This window comes from Artemia sp. Qi Xiang Cuo, chromosome 20 (assembly GCF_049724085.1).
Source record: "Artemia sp. Qi Xiang Cuo chromosome 20, ASM4972408v1, whole genome shotgun sequence".
In the NCBI taxonomy this organism is placed as follows: domain Eukaryota; kingdom Metazoa; phylum Arthropoda; class Branchiopoda; order Anostraca; family Artemiidae; genus Artemia; species Artemia sp. Qi Xiang Cuo.
The window spans coordinates 47587013-47609464 of NC_142813.1; the positions used below are offsets into that span (position 1 = coordinate 47587013).

Here is a 22452-nt window from a genome sequence, read left to right on the forward strand (position 1 = left end):
GTGAAATTCTAAGCATGTAAAAATGAAAAGACATTAATTTACATCATAGACAAGGCTGTATTCATGGGGGGTATGGGGCTTGAACCCCCCCCCCCCATGATTTTTTCCGACTTGTAAAAGCATAACAAAAATGTATATAAACAAATCTTGATGCGTTTTTAAAAAATTTTGTAAACTCTCCTCCCTCCCCAAAAAATCCTGGATACGGCCCTGATCACAGATAAGATTTATTTGCAATAAAACAAACATACAATGATTATACTAAAATAATCCCCGCAAAAGACTTCTCGGGCTGCAAAGGAGGGAGAACACATACGAGTCATTCCAGTGGCGGATCCAGGATTTTTTTAGGGGGAGGGGCGCAAAATAGTCTTATCCGATAAAATCGCGCTAGGAGCAAGTTTAATTAACGCAAACTTGCGTTGATTAAGTAAATTACACTACTTTAGACTTTTTTAGGGGGGCGCGTGCCCCCTTCGCCCTACCCCTGGATCCGCCACTGAATCATTCAAACATTAATTTGGAGAGAAAAGGATTACAAAGGTTATAACATTACACAGCAAAAAAAACCTGTGATACAACCGGTTTAAGTTCCTCATTCTTCTGGACTATAAATTGTAATATTGGCCACCCCTCCCCAGGATTCCCCTTTTGCTGATGATTCCGAAAACAGAAGTAGAAGGTAGTCAGTCGTCTGCAGCGGATTTTATACGCCTGTCACGAATCGTAGTAAATTACGACCTGTTATATTGATTAATAGATAAACAATGCTGTTTAACTGATAGTTGCGCTTCGTCTAGCATTATTGCAATGAAGATATTGAGTCATGGTAATTTGAGTAGGTGTGAATCCTTCCTTAAACGTATGATGGACTGATGTCAATCATTTTGGTTATTGGCATGCGTGCAACATAATAGCTTACGTAAATTCGTTAAATAAAAATATCGACAGTAGTTATACAGTTCGTGGTAAGGGACTGTTAGTAAAGAGTAACTGTGCCAATAGTTACTGAATTCTCGTAGAGGCTAGACGAAAGTTATTGGAGCAATGCATGCATAAAAAGAAGTCTTGTTCTGGTTTCAAATATATATGTATATATATATATATATATATATATATATATATATATATATATATATATATATATATATATATATATATATATATATATATATATATATATATATATATTTATGTATTTTTTTAATTTTATAGATAATCAACTAAATTTAATAGCAAATATGAATGTTGTGCAATTTTAGAAAAGGGAGAAATTGTCCTCAAAATGTGATCTGATTTAGATGAAAATTGCAACAGCGAATTTTTAATGGTAATAAAACCCTCTCATGAACAAATAAAAAAAACGAGTTTCCTTCATAGTTTCCCATTTGAAATGAGGATTAAAGTAGTTTTCATCCATAGGTTGTAGTTCGTACCTCCAGCCCAAGCAGTACAAAGTCTTCAGCGTCATCAAATAGTGATCCTGCCATGCGCGGACGTGATCGGTACTCCTGCCGGTTTTGTGGTAAAGTATTCCCACGTTCAGCAAACCTTACAAGACACCTACGAACCCACACTGGAGAACAGCCTTACAAATGTAAATACTGCGATAGGTCGTTTAGCATTTCGTCAAATCTACAAAGACATGTAAGGAACATACATAACAAGGAGAAACCATTTCGGTAAGTAGCCGTAATCATTGATTAGTTGATTACAGACTAGATGGCTCTCACGTTAAATATTTGTGCAACAATCAATTCAAACATCACAGTCTATTTTGGCTGGCCTTGGTACTTTAACGGTATCAGAGGCCTCTGTGGAGCAATATCAAACAGCCATTATGAGGAATATAGAGTTATGCAACAAAGTATATATAGACTTATATTTGTTAGACTTATAGGCAATATAGACTTATAGTTGTTAGGCAACATCCAACAACTAAAGTTTCAAAAATAGTTTGTAAATAGGAGTATAGACTTAGATGACTAATTATATATATAGACTTTTGGTTGTTAGACTTATAGACAATATAGACTTGTTAGGTAACATCTATCAACTAAATTTTCTAAAAGAGTAAGTAATTTGGAATATAGACTTAGGCAACAAAGTATATATAGACTTATATTTGTTAGACTTATAGACAATATAGACCTATAGTTGTAAGGCAACATCTAACAACTAAATTTCCCAAAATTGTCAGTAATTAGGAATATCGACTTTCACTTTATAGCACGACTCCGTGGAAGTTTCACCAACAAGTACTTACGAAGGGTGGGGGGAGCACAGGAGATCCCTCCACAAAATCAGACTTTCCATATTTTCTTTTATTATAGTAATCATATATCTTCTTGTTTTTGGTGCCCCTCTCCCCCTAGAAGAAGAACTTGTCCCTCACCTACATGTGACTCTTCGTGGATTAGATGTATATGTGTGTGCCCGATTGTTAAGAGGGCTGGTTGTCAAAGACCCTAAGTTTCAAAATTTCAATATACACTCAATGCATATTTAATAACATTTGAAAAATTCAGTTGCGTTATATCTTTCAACTATGTCATTTCTAAAACGATAGTTTGCTACAATCCCGCCTTTTCAAAACCTGAGTAGCTCTTTCGTGATCCTCTGTGAAAATTTGAACCTGTAAAAACAACGATAACTTTCTGAGTCACAAAATTTCCTGTCAGTAGTCACTTTGTTTCTCTATGTTCTAGTTTTTGTTGTCTATAATTGATAAGGAATTTTTTTCTTTTCATAATTCTAACAACAACAAAAAACAATGATCGATGCAAAAGGATAGTTTCCGGTTTTTCTGTAGTTCTCTCTGCACACTGCCACCCGTCACTGCCACGGCAAAAGGTCGGATCTGACATTTTCGCACAGGTGAGATAACTGCCAAACACAATGTTTGCTAAGCTGTTTCCAAAAAGATAATCAACAAGGCAGTGTAGAAAAGGAGGAACAAAGTGTCATTAAACATGCATGGCCATGCTGATAGAGGTCGTATCCGAGGGGGGAGGGGATAAAAGCGTTTAAAACATCCCTGAAAGGTTTTCCCGACACGTAAAAACATAAAAAAAATGCTTATCAAATTTCATGTTTTTGAAAAAAATTACCCCCTGAAAAAATACCCCCCCCCCGAAAAAAAATCGTGGATATGGCCTGTATACTGATCCTCCCTTTTATAGCGGGATGAACCCATAAACTCTTGGTCACGGCTCAGGCCTCAGAGGTCCGTTGCCTCCAATGATCCTTCTTTAGAGAGCAGCTTGGAAAAAGTTTTTGTCGTTTGTTTTTTTTCTTTCTTTTTTTCGTGTCTACTTCAATTTTAATTATATGTAGTAGAACTCAAAATCAGAATCAGGAAACTTTGAGATGAACAGAACTCCTTATATCAAACATGATATCTCAAGGTCTTTTTAGCTGTGTCTAAATGTGGTTGTAAACACTTTGAGTGAAAACCCCTTGTTTATTAGGTGACAAAATTGATTATCCCATTCAGAACAGCTTATAATATTTTCTTTACTGTTATCTAAGAATTATGAAAATGTTAGATACGATCTTTAGAGGTGAGGATGTTAAGATATCGATTATCGTACCACCGTTCAAACGTGGGTGTTAAAATTCTGATAGCCCTGTAGCTGCCTTCCAATTTTGAAAATGATTGCAACACTTGTACATCATTACTGTCATTTGCATGTGCTGACTTAACTTCAAGTTTTGTTAATTAAGACATACATACCTAATATCTCATCTGGAACTGACACTAATTTGCCACTGACAAGACAAACTTGCCAAAATAATATACTGAAGATGCTAAGAAGCTTTAAGGCATTTTCTAATCAAAGGGTTAAGGGTACTCAGTCCTTATTTTAATATAGCCATATAATAATAGAAACATTGTTTTCGTTCAAATATTATCTTACCTTACGTTCCCTGTGCCCCAAGAGGTGCATGTGGCATCAACAACGAGTCTCTAGTCTTCGCGATATCCTGCTGCCGCCAGCACATCCCACTCGGGTTGCAGGAACGTATTAAGATAAGAAAGCGGAGATTTGGCTCCTAAGTTGAATCTAAACGTTCGAGATTCAGTTTTTTCTATGTATATTCAGGATTAAACCCCGGCGCTGCGTCAGCACATGCATCGAACGCCGCCAACGAGAGGCCCGATTGACCGCCGCCGAGGTGTCGTAACGCTGCTGAAGTACCGCCGCTGGCCGAGGCGGCGGTGTTCCGTTGACTTGAAATTAATTTGAGCCAATTCTTTGTTGCATCAACCGCAATGTTAGAACTTTTCTTTTCTTGTGTGGTTAAGAATTTCTGTTTTCCTGCTTAGAAATCAAGTGCGGTTTTCAAAATTAAAAAGATAAGTGCACACAAAAATAGTTTGCAAGAATTTCTTGTGAGTTTTTATTCAGTACTAGTTCTTATAAGGCATCCATTGAATAGACAATTGTCAATCCTGAATCGGTATTTTTAGGAGGCATGCATTTTAAAAGGCCAGAATCCAACCCATGATTTGGCTTTTTAATTGTTGGTCCAGACAAATTTCATCGTAAGAAATTCGAAGCAAATTTCGTATGAACAGAGACTATCCCTCATAAAAAGGGAATAATCACCCCGATCTTTGCTGTAATTACTAACGAACACCATTCTGCTATATATAATGCAAAACAAGAGATGATAACGAAATTATCTTCGGAATTATGAAAATTGAGATTCTCATTTCTAACTATTGACAAATGCAGTTGTATAGTTTTTGGTATTATAACACAGATTACAAAACAGAAAAAAAAACATAACAAAATTAGAAAAAGAGAATAGGAAACATCCCAGTAAAAACAAAAATGTGGCTGGAAAAAAGCAGCAAAAAATAATCCAAAAGCATATGCCACCAAACAGCATACCAAGGTGTGGCTTTCCCTTGAAGTTATAGTTCTATGTGGGAACCTAATGTCTAAATTACAATTTGTGTGTCTTATAGAAGAAGAGCGTTGTCAAATTTAATTACTGAGGGAAAATATGATAGTACCCTGAAATGTTATAAATTGAAAAAAAAAAACAGAAAATGTTTTAGATAATCAGGGTTTTCAGGTATGAACAGGCCTTAGACATTTTATGAGGACGCCAATAATATTTTATTTTGATGTTTTTTTTTGTACCAAGGCCGTATCCAGGATATTTTTTCTCGTGGGGGGGGGGGTTTACTAAAGTATTTTTTCGAGTGGGTTTACAAAAAAGCTTAAAAACATATATAAAATTTGTTTATATTCATTTTTGTAACGTTTTCACGAGCCGGACAGACAATTCGGGGAGAGAGGTTCAAACCCCTTAAACTCACCCCTGGACACGGCCTTGTTTTGTACTTTAATGATTCAGTCCACCAGCCACATATTTACTATAAATTCTGCTTCAAATTAGAACTATAGAGCAAATGGCAAATGTGCCCTTCCCTTACTTCCTACGACAGTTTATATATATATATATATATATATATATATATATATATATATATACACATATATATATATATATATATATATATATATATATATATATATATATATATATACACTATATATATATATATATATATATATATATATATATATATATATATATATATATATATATACATATATATATATATATATATATATATATATATATATATATATATATATATATATATATATATATATATATATATATATATATATATATATATATATATATGTATATACGACTGATGCGCTTACATCGAGAAATAGCTGCAATAAATGTTTTTCATTGCTATATTTAAAAACTTTTCGTAAAATTCGTAAGCGAAGGGGTACTTGTAGCAGGTTTGCCAATTTGCACATTTTTCGTTTAAAATGTACTCTTTTTTACCTCAGAGGGGTAGCGGAAGAGTGAAAACCACTCTTTTTGGGTGTTATTTTTCATTCACTTTGAACGGCAGTAGTTGGCAACTTTGTCAGAAGTGTAACCCAAGGAATAGGGTTACCAACTTGTACACTTTTCATTTGAAAATGCACTGATCTATATCTCAGAGGTGATGCACAAGCAGCGGTAGCCGTGCACATACACATTTTCTTGATTTGGCAACCCTGACCAGGTTGCCAACTGCCGACGTTTAAACGAGTGCAAATCAAGGCCAAAAAAGAGCGAATTTTGCTCAAAAAGGATGCAAGTCAAAAAATTTGCGAATCCCCTCTTCTGCGCCCCTTCTGAGGTAAAAAAGAGTGCCTTTCACCTGAAGAGTGTGCAAGATGGCAACCCTGACTTTTAGTACCCCTAGTTTTAATATAGTCATTAAACGAAAAATAAGGCGTAAAAAAAGACTGAAACAAATAGAAAAAAGTCATAAGAAAATGTAACGGGGAGTCATATTGTATAGAATACGATGCTTGAATCAGCTCTAAGGCGCCACTCGTTTAGCTTGTTTTAAAAAATCTAGTAAAAAATGTTTGGCTTATTAGACGTTTGTTTTTTGGCTTCCGTTTTTCTCTTTTTATTTGTGTTTAGGATTGTTTGGAGTCTCTTTGATTTTTTTAACCTGTTTTTTTTTCGTTTTTTTTTGGCAAGTGATGTTATAATCTTTAAAATCCTATTTGTTTTATTTTAATTTTTTACTCTTTGAATTAACGCTTAGATGATTCGTACGTCTTTCCGCTCCTTTAAATACATATGAGCTTTTGTGGGGATAATAGAGTATTTGTTGACAAATACTCTTATAATAATAGGAATACATAAATACGAATACTCTTTAGAGTATTCTTATTATAATTTTTTTTTTTAGAGCGCTTGAGCATTTATGTGGGGACAATAGAGTATTTGTTGAGTATTTGACAATAGAGTATATTTGTGTCATTATGACCAAATCTTATCTTTTTAATGGCGGTTTAAATACTGCAGCATTTTAGCTTCAAATAGACACCTCTCATAAAAAGGTTATTGCTATTTCAATCTCCATTGTAGATACTGATCTATAAGTATATTAAGCGCCTATAGAAGTATAGCTCTATAACTAGTATGGAAATGTAGAAGTATAGCTTTAAGTACCCATAAAAGTATAGCTCTATACCGAATATAGAAGTGTAACTGTAAGCACTTATAGAAGTATAGCTACTAGCCTATAGCTCTATAACTAGTATACAAGTATAACTTTAAGGACCTACAAAAGTATAGTAGCTAGCATAGAAGCATAAAAATATCAAACAGTTCGTGGTAACGAACTGTAAGTAAGGAGCGACCCGGCTCAATGGTAACCGGAACTGTAGAAAACGGAATTTTGGTACCAATAGATACATCAAAAGAATCAGACTTTAATGCTGATTTGAAATATATAAGCTTCATCAAGTTTAGTCGGACCTATCAAAGGTTACAACGCCGGAGAAAATTTGGCTGATTTTTGAAAAAAGGGGGAAAGACCCCCTAAAGGCTATAGAACCTTAATGAAAATCACACCATCATATTCAGCGTATCAGAGAACCCTACTGTAGAGGTTTCAAGCTCATTTCTATAGAAATACGGAATTTTGCGTTTTTGGCCAAACAAAGATCCCTGATGCGTGTTAATTGTTATTTTTTTTCCCAGGGGTGATTGGATCGACCCAGTGGTCCTAGAATATCGTAGGAGGGCTCATTGGAACGGAAATCAAAAGTTCTTGTGCCCTTTTTAAGTGACCAAAAAAATGAAGGGCAACTAGGCCCCCTGACTAGTTTTTATATGTGCTAGTTTTTTAGAATTCTAGAAATGTATGGAAATATCAAACAGCTGATTATTTGAAAATTGTTTTCAGATGTATGTTGAAAGAACTACGAAGCAGTAATTTTTATTGGTTTTGAGTTTCAGCTTTGCCTGCTTTGCCCTTTACTTTCCACTAGAACAATTCGTTTTTAAGTTAATTTATTGAAGAGAAGACAACTTCACAAGTGATTGAACGTAATGCAATAATAACGTTAGATGTTGTCTTTAAATATTCTGTTAAAATTCCACTTATGGAATATTCTGAACAAAACTCCTTCAGCCAAAATGCAATCTTTTAAATCGCTGAATGTGATGACTTTGAGGCGACACTAGACTCTTTAAATTCAGACACGCGATGCATATTAATATGGTTATACTTCTTTTGCTTATTACACATTTAGCCATAGAGAATTCCGAGAGGTACTGCTATGAAAAAGTGGTAAGGTCTGCAAGATGACAATACACGACGTCTGGCAACTGTATGTGACCAAGATGCTATCGACAGTTCGACGATCCTTCTTTTTATAAATTAGAAATTTATTTGTTATTTATATTTTTAATTATGTTTTTATAAATTTATTTTATATATTTTTTATTAGCTGTATTTAACTTATATTTTTATAAATTAGAAAAAACCTTATTGAGCGATTGAAAATCGCTCAAGATCTTTGTTCATAGACGCCACTTTCAGGTGAATTCGCGGTTCTTTCAGGAACCAGGAAGTCTCCCAGGAAGTGCTGCTTCCGGGACCGATCCCTTACAATAACCCTGAAATGAACATTTATTTTTGGCTTATTTAAATCTGATCTGGCCGTGGTAGAATGTTTTTCTTATTTGTGTGTATTAAACATATAAATCAGGTGGACATGAGGTGGCACGGCGTTAGAGCCGACCCGCCTCCTGAAATGTCCACCCTTACTGTTTTACGATTATATCCTATATATGCTACTCACTTTTGTGAGTAAGCTACTCATTTTTCAAATTTGACCTCCTTCCCCCAAGTTAATCCCCTCAATGTACAGCCTTCCATATATACCTGATAGACAAAATGTATTGTATACAGGTTTATCGAGAGATATCGCATGGGGAGAAGATAATTGCAAATTACTTTTTCTTTAACTTGACCACAGTAGACAGAATGTACCAGCAAGCTTATCGCAGGTTATTTCTGCTCTTCATGAATAAAAAGCTCCTCCTTCTGATTTATTGCTTATCTTTTTTCTGCATTAGCTTTATTTCAATTTGTTGAAATGCACTTTGATTACAACAGTCTGAAACAGACTAACCTGGATTCACGCTAATCTGACTTCGCTTATGTTCATGTCTACAAAAACGTTCTCCGGAGCACTCGCACCCCGGTCCGGGTTTTTATAATGGGTGAGATAGAAAATGATCATACTGGATAATATATGAACTGTGAACTTGACAGATTGATAGGCTAAAATTGCTTTTCAAGACCTTTTATGCATCCGGAACTAAATGTATTCCCAACAAAATCGGAAAACGTCTCCCAGAGTTAAAAAAAACTGCATTCTTAGTTTTGATTTTAGGTAGCACAATATTACTATAGACAATATTTGAGCAATTGGCGTGGTAATTGTCCAGGTCAACCAAGAAGGATAGTGGAGTCATTTGGACCAGCTACCCTGCACTACTGGATATCTTGGGATTTTTTTTTGCTTTTTTCATTTAATTTTTATAATTTCCATGTAATTTGGCTAGTGTTAGTCTTTAACCATAGTCATGACTCTCAAAAAATAATCTAAAAAAATTTCCTTCTTTCATATTTGATCAAGCATGTTTCATTATTAATGAAACAGAACACCATATGCAGTAGCGGAAACCAAATTGACAAAAAAAAATGCAGGTGAAAAACTGGCACCAAACATATTGAATAATTTTTTTAAGTGCAGTTGTCTTTGGGAATCAACAAATACATCATGTTTGAATTTTTGATTAAAAATGTCGTCAAATTTAGTTTGTTTATTTAATAGCTTGTTTATTTACGTAAATTTAGCTTATTTATTGTCATAGTTAAACGTGGCAACACCGGCAAAAATAAGATACTGCCCTAAGAACTTTATAGCTTCGAAACAAGCAAAAGAAGTTCAACAGACATAATCTGGGGGAGAAAACTTAGGCAAATGTCTCTATCATCCCAATGTCCATTTTGTAGTCTTGACAACCGCTGAACATAGGGACGGACCAAGGGAGGGTCTTGGGGCCTGGTCTCCAAAGTATCCTGCATTTTTCCTGTATTTCTGAGTACTTCTTATTCAAATTATAAAATTATTTAATTTTATTACTATCCCCCAAAAAAACAAAAACAAAATTTCTCTGAACGTCAATAAGAAAATTCCTTGCTGAAGATATCAATGTTTCTATCCGTTTTTGGATCGGGATATAGGGATCTGGGATATAGGGAAAGAAATGGGTATCCCCAAGAAACACTTAATCTTTGCAGCTTTGGAGTAGCCGTAAATTGGTAAGAAAAATTCGTGGTTTCGAGAATTTTGGCAGTCTGGTGCCATTTTTATTAAGAAAAGGTGGCTCGGAAAGGATAGTCTTGCATCAATAGATATATATATATCAACCAATGTCGTTTTTGTTACCACCCCTTTACACGCATAATTTACAAAAACACGAAGTCATATCCTTTTTTCTTAAAGCCTTGATTAAAGCTTTACGGATTAAACCTTTGATTAGTTCATTTAGTCACTGAAAAAATGGGCAAGGATCGAAATTTTTGTCGGACTCGTAAAAACGTAATGAAAATGTCACAAACATACTTTAGATGCATTTTTTTGTGTAAAATACCCCTCCCATCCCCCCCCCCCGAACACAAATCCTAAATATATCCCAGTGCCTTATCCAGGGGGGAGGGTTACCCAGTTTGAACCAACACCCCCCCCCCCCGAAATTTTATTTTTGGGTAAAACCCCCTCCGAAAAAAATCCTGGGTACGGCCTTGATATGCCCTTAAAATGGGTATTAACTTATTGCTCGTAGCAGCTCCTGAGATTTTGCAGATGCACTCTTTTGACACCGTGGATACAAATATTGTCTTTTGATTCAATTTAACACCCCCTCAACATTTTCTTTAAGTTTCAATTGTATACCCTTAGCCGATCCTTAGATAATACGGATAAGTTATTTTGGCAATCTGGTTGCACATAGTGTCTTTTGATTTGCTTCAACATCCTCCTCAACGTAATAAAACAATTCACCATTATAGAACAATTTAACGCAATTATCAATTTATTAAATTATTATAATCAAATGATTTTTTAACTAATTAAATTGATCATTAAACTGTTATTTTATTAATTTATTATTATTTTAATTTTTAATTATTATTCATTGATTTTCATTTTTTATCATTATATTTTTGTTAAATTAACTTTTCTTAATTATTAAATTTTCAAATTTCATAAGATTAACATTAATATTACTACTAATATATGTTAACTTTAAAATGAACATGAAGTTAAATCCTTTCTTTCTTCGTCTTAAAATATATGCGCAGATATTATCTAATTGCTCCAAGTATCATCTTTTTTGCGCACCCAAAAATGGATTGAAGCTCTGAATAGTTCATTTAGTCGCTCAAAAATAAAAAAAGGCTTATCATTAAAATCTAAGTATGCATTCTTTGCCAATGTTCCTGACCTCTATGTCATTTTGCTAAGAAGTGTTAAATGACGTGGTTAAACAATTTCAGAATAGCCTATTCTTATCGTAACCCTTATACTTAGAAACGCAAATAAGCGTTGCCCTCTAATATAACCCATGTAATAAAAATGGCATGTCATTATTTAGGTTACGACCTGGAGGTTTTAAGGAGGTTTTGTGGTTTTAAAAGTCTTGCAAATTTAGGAAAATGAATACCGTGTCTTACCATTATTAGACAATGTAATTTTGTGATTAGTTTTTTCCCTTGAAATCAGTGCTGTGAATCAGCGTTTTAGATGATTTGCTTATCACTTCTCAAAATCACTCCACGTTTTATTAATGTACTTCAGAAGACATAAAAATAGCAATCCCCCCCCCCCTACCCATCAACCGCGACTCTCTAAGATTTTTTCCTTTTTATTGTGTCAAAATTATGAAGTTTGTAAGGCAGTATGATATTTTTGTCGGTGTTGCCACTTTGAACCGTCAATAAAAAACAAAATAATTAGTTAAATTTGATAACATTTTTCGTCCATGAAAATTCAAACAATGACAATCTGTTATTTCCCAAAGACAACTATACCTTCAAAGGAGATCTGGACATGTATAATGGGTAAATCGTCCCTCAAGACTTTTACCCCTAGATTTTTAAAAATGTCATTTTTGGTATTTTCATTGAAATATTTTTTCCACATTCTAATTAAAAAACTAAATATACAACAAAGTCACTCCCCTAGGTTTCAAAAATGCATTTTGTCTCTCCCCCTGAATTTTCTGTACAATTTGCTGAATTTGGAAGTACAATTCAAGCAAATGAGCTTTTTTATATACTTTTTATATACAGGGCGAACACTTGCGAACAAAGAAATATCAGCAATTTAAAGGGAATATCAACTATTATTTTTTGGCCCCAAACATGGCAGGGCTGGATATAGGCCGACTGGAGAGATTAGGTCCAATCAGGCCCTGTGTTACCATCAAAATGAATACAAAGTCGAAATGGTGGAATATTCTTAACATTCCAGCAAGCGTTGCTTCTGGAGAGAGATCATTTTCCAGGCTAAAACAAAAAAAAACTATCCCATATCGACAGTGAATCAAGATAAATTAGATAGTTTAGCAATTATGTCGATTGAAAATGAAGGCGGAATGCATTTTCAAACAGTTTTAGAAGAATTTACCGAAGAAAACTTAGAAATATGTAAATTCATATATTCATTTTCGGTGATGTAAATTTATAATTAATAAATGTTCCTGTATTTTCAACTTTGTTTTATTTAAGTAGTCGTTTAACTATCTGATGATCCTTGAAGTTATATATATATATATATATATATATATATATATATATATATATATATATATATATAAAAGATGAATCGAACTTTATCTAGATATTTAAACTATATAGAAAGGGCCTCAAACACAAAAATCCAATCGGGCTCCGCACCTATTCGATCCGAGCCTGATACTTGAAGGTCTCTATCATTAGAAAAAAATAGGAAGAAAAACTAGATTATATAGTTAATACATTATAAAAAATAGCATTAAAAATGAGAAAAAAGACAAATACTATGCAAAAAAGAAAAAGGCTAAATAAACCTACATCTGATAAACAACAGTTGTTGTTTGTTAAGCGATTCTGATACGGTGATCGAGATACAATACAGGTCTAGAAATCTGTTCTATCGTGAGTATTTTTAAGGTATATATTGATAGGAAATTCCATTGAAATTACCAGATCCTCTTATATAAAATCTTAGGTATAACATAGATCTAAATTAAAGTAAGTTTAATAAAGGTCTTTTCATGCTAGAGAATTTGGTCTAATATAAATATTATTAATATTTTCAATATACGAAAAAGTAAGCAACAAAAAACGGGTTTTAATTTTAATAAATGAAAAGCAGTGTGGTCTAAGAAATTATTTTCAATACATAATTATTCTCTGTAACATTATTATTTATAGAAGTATGTTGTTTTCCCACTAATATTCCCAAAGCGTCTTTCACATTGGATTTTATTTAGTAAGTTTAAATTATTTTATTGTTTAGGATCTGAAATTTTCTTATCTACTAAATTATTAAAAATATATAAGGCTCTGTTTTGCTTTTTTATTTTAACTAAGATAAGTAGATTTTAACCTATATGCTCCATCGTCTCTGTTTACACTAACCCCCTTATAAATTTTTTTTTTTTTTTGGTTTTAATGTTCTCTCTAAGACCTGGTAACCACTAGGAGCACCAATTTAGAAAAATTAGGAGTGGATAAAGTTTTTTTTTTTTGTTTTTATGTTCTCTCTAAGACCTTGTAACCACTAGGAGCACCAATTTACGAAAAAGTAGAAGTGGATAAGGTTTCTTTTTTTTATTTTTATGTTCTCTCTAAGACCTTGTAACCACTAGGAGCACCAATTTAGAAAAAGTAGGAGTGGATAAGGTTTCTTTTTTTGGTTTTTATGTTGTCTCTAAGACTTGTAACCACTAAGAGCACCAATTTACGAAAAATAGGAGTGTATAAGGTTTCTTTTTTTAACGAGCAGGTAACAAATGTATTTGTCACCATACAGGCTATAGTAATTTTTGGGTGGTTGATTTTTTTTTCTGCAGAAAAGCCAAAAGTGGAATCAAAATCCAGGAGGGCAAAAACTTCTAAAGTGAAGCAATCGTGTCCCTCCTTCTCCGTAATTGGGGTCCTCAGTAGCGACCAAACTCAACGGTAAATTATCTTTTGCTAGAACAAAAATTATATTGCATTATGATATGGGAAGGTTAAATAAGCCTATAAGAGGACAGCGGACAGATACTCTGATTGGAAGTGCTGAGCATGGGGCTCATTTTTGCTACTTGTTCTTGTAAAAAAACGGCAAATAAAATATGAATTCGACATAGTAAGTGCCATCTCTTTCTCTGGTGGATATTTTTCCTCATCCTTTGAAGATCATATAAATGCTCTGCAATAACTGAATCGAGAACCCCTGAGCACAATCGAATTAAGCACAGTCAAACAACTTGAATCGAGGGCACTTTTAAGCACAAATAATAAAGATAGTGATGAATGAAGCTCCCTAATTGAAATAATTTGAAATCCTAGGCATATAGCTCTAGAATATAGAATCAGCCAAATTGAAATAGAATGTTTCGCTGAAACATTTTATAGCCTAGCACCGTATCACAAAAAGGAGTCTCATCAGTGCTACCAATGCAAAAAAGGTGATTTTACTTACTGTTCAGGTTGGGGGACTGTCAATTCCTAGCTTCGAGTTCCCAACAATTATGATGCCATGGGGCCATTTTCATATCAATCCGTCGTTGATTTTGAGGGGTTCCAAGCTCTTTTTCATAATCCCTAAAAGTTTGTTTTTGCAATCAACTTCTACAGTTAAGATAAACATATATAATGGTTAGGGTTCCCGAATCGCCGCTATGGAAAATTTTGTTCCCTATGCAGTTCTTTTCGAATCGCCTTCTTAAAGTTTCGGTTACAAGGGATTTGGTTCGCTCTTTACTTGGTTGCAGTTATGGCTGCAAAAATGGCCTGTTACAGCCAAGTTTTGTATACAACACATAAACAAGAAACTGTTCAGACACTGGCATCTTAACAAAGACATGTCAAGATTTGTAAGCCTAATTAAGTAAATAATTGAATAAGTAATTAAATAAGTCTAATTAAATTCAATTAAGCAAGTCTAATAAGTTAGTCTATTAAGTCTACTATTTTGAAGCAGAAGTATAGTTAGACACGCATGTAGTTACCGCTTCACCAAGGGAGAAGCACCAAGAGATAAGAGAGTGGCGAAACTGGCCCTTACGCCTAAAAAAATATTTGGAAGAGCCAGTCGCCAGGAGCTTTAGGAATCGTCAGGAGACAAAAGAGGAACTTTTGGTTGATTTAAATTCTATTGTGTTTGTAGATGTTTCTGGAAGTTATAAGTGTTTGAACCGACAACGCTGTTAGCATCTCCAGACACTAAGTTTTTCTCTTTAAGAATAAGCCTGTGAATGAGCTACATTGGCATGTGCTTCAATTCAGAAAATTTTAGGTGGGGGGGGGGGAGAACTTGCCATTTTTTACATTTTTTCGATAATAATAGGCATTTTTCAATAAAAAATACTCCAAAAAAGGACATTTCAAAATTTATCTTTCAAAATTAAGGACTGACGCAAAGAAATCTAGGGGGCACATGCCCCCCAATGGACGCCACTGTATATTGGCTGATCTTTAACTCCCGGAGGGGCTAACAATCAATGTTAAGTCACTTCCTGGTTTGTATACGCTGGAAACTATTGGGGAGGGAGTGGCTACCGCGTAAGGCAAAAATAGATGGATTTTTTGAAAAATACGGGTTTTATACGGAAACATTACTATAATTTGGATAGTAAACGCCAAGGATAAAAGTCTCCTTCTGTGGATGGATACACACTGCCAGGGCCACCAGACCAAGTTTTGGAGGATAGCTTTCTCTTTTTATCTGCTACAAAGTCTATCAGCAGTTTGTATAGGAGTGTAAAAGGTATTTTTCAATGAAAATTCACCAAAAAGGTATTCTTCAAAATACCTTTTGTCTTGCTCGAATTTAGGGGGAAACTTCTCCCTCTGTCCCCAATTGACGCCGCTGTGTATTGGCTGATCTTTATGTTCTATAGAAGTTAACAATTAATATAAAGTCACATCTTGTTTTCTATTTCAGCTTGCACAGTAGGTAGAGCATGTCGCGCCCCATGCTGCTGCTTTTTTATATCTAAGTCGCAGTATCTTTTGTTATTGTTTATTTAGACAGGCACATTTATCTTCAGCTAATTTTTTTCTCTGTCCACATTTATCTAGTAGCAGTGTTGCCAACGCTTTGAAATAAACTGTACCGGTTTTTCAAATAAAAATTTAACCACAAGAGATTAATTTGTACCATCTGAAGAGTAGGTTAAACTTTTGCCGCAACAAGAAACATTTTTTGATAAACTAAAACTTGAACAGATATCCGAGTTAGAAAGGAACAAGTAAATCCTTGCAATATAATGGACTTGTAATGGAAAATTTGGGTGTAACAAAAAATTTCCAAATGTACCGTATAGTATCAGAACCTCCAAATTGTACCAAAAACGGCACAATTGTACCGCGTTGGCAATACTGTCTAGTAAGTTGACTTTGATAAGTAGAGTGTCAGGAGCGTCAGTCAAATAGAGAAAACGTGCCACTCGTTCACAACTAGTGGCCCGCCCAAGATTTGATTCCAGTGGGGGTTTCTCAACAGCAGACTGACAATAATAAAACTATTTTAATATTAATGCGTAACTGAAAACAACAGGTTCCGTGGCCTTGAATATACTAAAAAATTATTGACGCTGGAATAGAACATTATTACTTGTATATTATGAATTAGTTAGTCTGTTTTAGTTTTACAAGGCCGTACCCAGGATTTTATCGGAGAGAGTTTTACTAAATTTTTTTTGGGGGGGGGGAGGGGGCGGGGGTTACACAAAAAAACCTAAAAAAAAGCATACAAAATTTGTTTATGTTCATTTTTGTCACGTTTTTACGAGTCAGACAAACATTTCGGGGGGGGGGGGTCGAACCCCCCCTGGATACGGCCTTGTAGTTTTATATATATTTCTTATTAATTTTTTTTTGTTCTACGCTGAAGACGCCTTGTTTTATACAGGCGAAATATTCATTAGATTGTTGTTCTATTCGTTTTCCTTTACTGGCCATAGAACCGTTTGCCACTTCAGATTTTTTCTTTATTTTGTCATGGCTGTTCAGTTCGTCTTTAGGTCTTTTTTATGATTGTGGTAACAAAATTAATGTAATGCTACAAGACCTGTATTTTAAAACAGAGCAAAAAAGGAAAACGTAAAAAGAAAATAGTGTACTATAGAAACAGAAAAGAAAGAAGGAAAATTACAACAGAAAAAACAAGAAATCACAATATAATGAACAGACAGTAATAGTATAGAAAAACGCACTACATATAGCGCTTTACGACAGAATACCATGGTTGTCTATTGACTCTAAATACATTCTAAGACCACAGTGACTATACATGACGCATGATAAACAAGAAAAAAATTAATATAATTAAATAACCGAAAACGAAAAACGAGAAAACGAGAGTATTATCAGCCATTGGACAGCAAAGAAGCGAAAAGACACAAAAGCAGATATTTCGACAACGACCTCCACAGCCCGTCTTCAGTACTCAAAAAAAGAAGAAAAAACACACATTCTAAGACCACACTGGCTATACATGACGTATGATAAACAAGAAAGAAATTAATATAATTAAATATTCGAAAACGAGAAAACGAGAGTAATATCAGCCATTGGACAGAAAAGAAGCCAAAAGACACAAAAGTAGATATTTCGACAACGACCTCCACAGCCCGTCTTCAGTACTCAAAAAAAGAAGAAGAAAAACTATCTTTTCAAACAGTTCATGGTATCGAACTGTAAGTAAAGAGTGACTCGGCTCAATAGCAACCAAAACTCTAAAACAAAAATTTGATATCAGTAGATATATCAAAAGAATTATTATGCTGGTTCCAAATATATAAGATCCATCAAGTTTAGTATTACTCATCAAAAGTAACGAGCCTGAAAAAATTTGCGTGATTTTTGAAAAAGGGGACAACACCCCCTAAAAGTCCAGGAATGGTAATGAAAACCACAACATCAGTTTCAGCGAACCCGACTGTAGAAGTTTCAGGCTCATAAATAAAAAAAAATAGTGGAATTTTGCATTTTTGCTAGAACAAAGATCACGGATGCGTGTTTTTTTCCTCAGGGATGGTCATATCAAAATGATAGCACTAGAAGACTGGGAGGTGTTGTGAGTCCGAACGGAAATTAAAAGTTCTAGTGTCCTTTTTAAGTCACCAAAATATTGGAGGGCAACTAGCCCCCTCCCAAGTCCCTTTTTCTCCAAAGTTGTCCGATCAAGATTTTGAGATAGTAATTTTTTTCTGCATAGTTGAAAGATTCGGTAACTGTGTCTTTAGGGGTAACATGGCCCCCACAGTCTGTGGGGAGAGGCCTGTAAGTTATGAAATTTGCCCTTGTTTACTTAAAGTATTTGTTATTCGGAAGTAGGGGTGACCTGCTCAGGTTAGCCAAAGCCCAGGTTCGTCATTTGCATTTAACTAGGGAGCCATGGGTTGCCATCTAGTAGCGAAAGTTTGGATGTATTCAACTTTTAGTTGAACCCCCTTTTCCAGGTTTTGTTTGGTAAGTTGATTTTTAGGGTTTGGAAAGTAAAGTTTTTTGTTACAGAAAAATGAAAAAGTTTGTCTCTAACGTAAAGGTAAAAAGAAAAAACTTTTTATGTCGATAGAAACGTCTGAGACTTAATAAACTATTAATGATAGACATTTACCGCCATCTACGATAACAACTGGAAAGTGCTGATTTTTCTCCGAAAAGGGAAAAAGCTCACGTTCGCCACAAACAACCAGCCCTGATTCGCCACTCTAGAACTGGCGAATCTGGGCCTGGTGACCCTGTAAAGTTAAATTTTTACAACATACTTCACTGATATTTGCTTCATATTTTGTCAGATACACTCAATGAAGAAACGTCAATCCCATATACTTTAGCCTGGAAAATTCTCTATTGTTGGATCAAACCTTGCTCTGGCCCAGAAAAAATAGCTTGGTGAGGAAACTAAAAATAAACTTAAATTAAAAATAAAACAGCTGGTCAGAGCTGCTGTAATCAAAGTTATTTTAAAGAAACAGAACAAGAAAAGGGCTGCCAAAAAAATATGGAATACCACGGACAACTCTGAGGGTATACATCACCAAGGCTGATAAACAGGATGTGGATATTGAACTTCTACCTCTCTCATTTTTCTCACCACTTCATGCCACAAGACAGATCTGTACAGAAGAACAAGAAGATGCTCTTGCTAAATACCTGTAAGTTGTGTGCCTTATGTATTATGGTTTAACTCCACTTAAAGTTCGTCAGCTTGGTTGCAGGAAATTACCATCAGCTTGGTTTCAAAAGAAATTACCATCCCAAATTCATGGACAAGCAAATCAGTGACAATCAAAATGCTGCAGGTGAATATAAGTACCATGGTTTTATGGCAAGACACCCACATATTACTGTAAGAGCGCCTGAAGCAACCATTCTCGGCCATGCAACTGTTTTCAATCGTGTGACAGTTGGAAGATTTTTAGAAAATTTTTGTGGTGTGTACTAGCACCACAAATTTACAGTGCGAAATATTTGAAATGTAGACGAAACTGGACAATCAACAGTCCACAGGCCAGGGAAAATTGTTGCAGCAAAAGGACAGAAACAGGTAGGCAAGGTAATGTCAGCAGAAAGAGGGCAGAATATTACTGTGTGCAGTTATGAACCTTTTTGTCAATCATGCAAGACCGAGTAAGGCTAATCCTGTGCTTCTAATTCTTGAAAATCACATTAGTCGTTATAGTATTGAATTGCATGACTTAGCCGAAAAAAATTGAGTTGTCATGCTCACCGTTCCGCCTCATATAATGCATCAGCTGCAACCACGTGACAGGTCAGTTATGTTTTCTTTGATGGTTTTCTACAACAGGGAATCTGTGACTTTTATGACAGAGCATAAATTCGAGAATATCTCAATGTATAACATCTCCGAGCTTTCTAGAAAAGTGTATCCCAAAAAAGTGACCCCAGGAAACATAATCAGCAGTTTTCGCTGCACCGGTATTTCCCCTATTAATCCCAAGATTTTCAAAAATCACGAGTTCTTTAGTTCACACATCTCTGATTGACCATCAATTTCGAACCACGGTAGCATGGAACCTCCATCACCCACTGCTTCTTCTGCTGATGATGATGCGGCTAATCAGCCCACCCACCATGAGAATGATACCCAATCTTTCTCAAGATTCCCTTTACACGGAAGAGCTGTAAAAAACTTTTCTGAACTAGTTGATGTGTCTCCATTTCTGAATTGTTCTCCGAGAAAACAAATTAGACATGCAGTGAAAAAAAGACTACCAAAATTTTGACTGTTACCCTAGTGAAGGATAGAATCTGCCAGAAAGAGTAACTGAAAGCTGCGGAAAAGAGGAAAAAGAACAGAAAACCTAGCAGAAGAAGAGTTTAAAGAAAGCTAAATTGCAAGAAGCAAGCAAACTATTGTTTCTCGATAGTGAAAGTGAGTCTGATAATGTTGAGAGGGAGCTTGACGATGAGATTGAGGACAGTCTTAAGCTAGGAGAAGATAAGGAAGATGTGGGAAACAAGCTTTTAAAAGTCGTTGACATTGTTTTAGTTGAACTTGCAGGTAAAAAGAGTGCTAAGTGCTTCTTTGCTGCAAAATCTTTGAAGGAATACCCATTTGAACTTGATTTTCTATTCTTGAAGTGCATAGAACCGAGCAGGTTTGTGCTTTCCGAAGAATAACCGTGCGTCTTGAAGTCCGAGGATTAGGTAAGCCCTCAGTCTCTGGTGGGACTAGAAGACTTGCCGAAAGGCTGAAGTTTGGTGTTGACCTTTCAGGATACAAGATGCGTTAATAGGTAGTAGTGTTCCATCTATTGAAATGGCCGTTAACAGTACACTTAGCTAGGATTTGATTTAGAGAAGGTGGGTCTTTGAGTAGACTACTGTCCTAAGCCTGTTTATTTTTTTATCTGAATTCTCGAAAGACAATTAAAAATCTGATAAACAAAAAATTCTAGGACTAATTCTAGAGGAGTAAAAGCTTTTCTTGACTTGAGTTACCGGGATGGCCCTGGTTCACCACTTTCGGACTACATCAGTGTAACTTATTTTTCTCCTACATCAAGAAATATTGGTCGTCAGAAATTTTTTTTCGAGATACCCAAAACATGAATATATACATGGCAACTTTTAGAATTATTTAAAGTCGAAAACTGTGTTTACAAGAAATAAATAACCAGAAAAGTGGCTAACGAGGGCCGGTCTCCCCTATACCGATATTTTTCGGGAACTGGATTTTGTACTTGGGGTGGGTTTCCTTAGCAAGAATTTTTCGTGGGGATTGAAATTCCAGGAGGGTGACATTTCCAGGGGAATTTTTACACTGGGAGGGTATGACAGAATTCTTATACAAAGTTCTTTTAAATTGTCTTACTTTCTCTTTGCCAACTAAATTTTGCACTTGGAGATGTTCTGGGGGAATTATCTGGGGCTATTTTCAGCATGTTTGGATTTCTGGGAAATAATTTCCACAGAAAGGGGTACTTCAGGAGTGATCGAGAAAACGATTAGAAATTAAGTGTTTTCAAATTAAAGTATACTAAGGAGAATTTCTCAGGCTGAATAGTCTGCAAGAAATTTTACGGGAGGGGACGATTTTCAGCAGGATGGAACTGTCCGAAGGGAATTTAAGGGTGGGGTGCATTTATGTGGGAAGAAATTTCAACAAAGAAGCTTCTCATAGGGGGGGGATTCATAAAGGGTGAGTCAGATTTACCTGCATCATTTGAAAAAACGATCAGAAATTAAATTAAAAAAGTAAGTTTTTCGTTGAAAATCAACAAACTTAGTAATACGTAACCAACAGTGGCGTTAGAAAATTTAGTGTTTCCACTAAATTTTCTACTTTTAATAAATGTTAGTTAAGAAGGATTGTCGCTAACTAGCTTTGTTGCCACTTTTGCCGCACTGTGTTGTATAATACCACAAATTGATGGGAAATGCCATATTTTTTTGTGACTATACCGCATACCATAATGTTACCGTAAATTGGCTTTAATCAGCGTATTTATGCCATAAAATAACCTTTATCACTGAATTCATCCTAAGTAACGTCACCGTACGGGAAAATGACAAATGCTTGCTCTCTATTTCTAATGATATATGGCTGGATAGGTTACTGCGGAACTTGCGAGAATTCAAACTAGTAATTACCTTGCTTCCAAGAGCAAATATTTTACATATCAGTCAGGTGCCTGAATGAAAGTAACTTTCAACTATTAATATGGTAAAGGTGTACAGACACTGCAAAGCAGAGCAAAAACTACAATAGAGTTTAATAAATAGGCAGTCCCGGGCTATCCTTATTTTGCTTG

At 35.0% G+C, this 22452-nt stretch overlaps 1 protein-coding gene across 1 annotated transcript in view; it reads left to right on the forward strand.

Moving 5' to 3' along the window:
* The window catches only part of LOC148940297 (MDS1 and EVI1 complex locus protein EVI1-A-like), an 80003-nt gene that overhangs the window by 42648 nt on the left and 14903 nt on the right, over nt 1–22452 (forward strand). The window contains exon 3 of the mRNA XM_089105871.1: nt 1423–1682. Coding sequence (XP_088961997.1) covers nt 1423–1682 — 260 coding nt within the window. The remainder of the gene's footprint in view (nt 1–1422; nt 1683–22452) is intronic.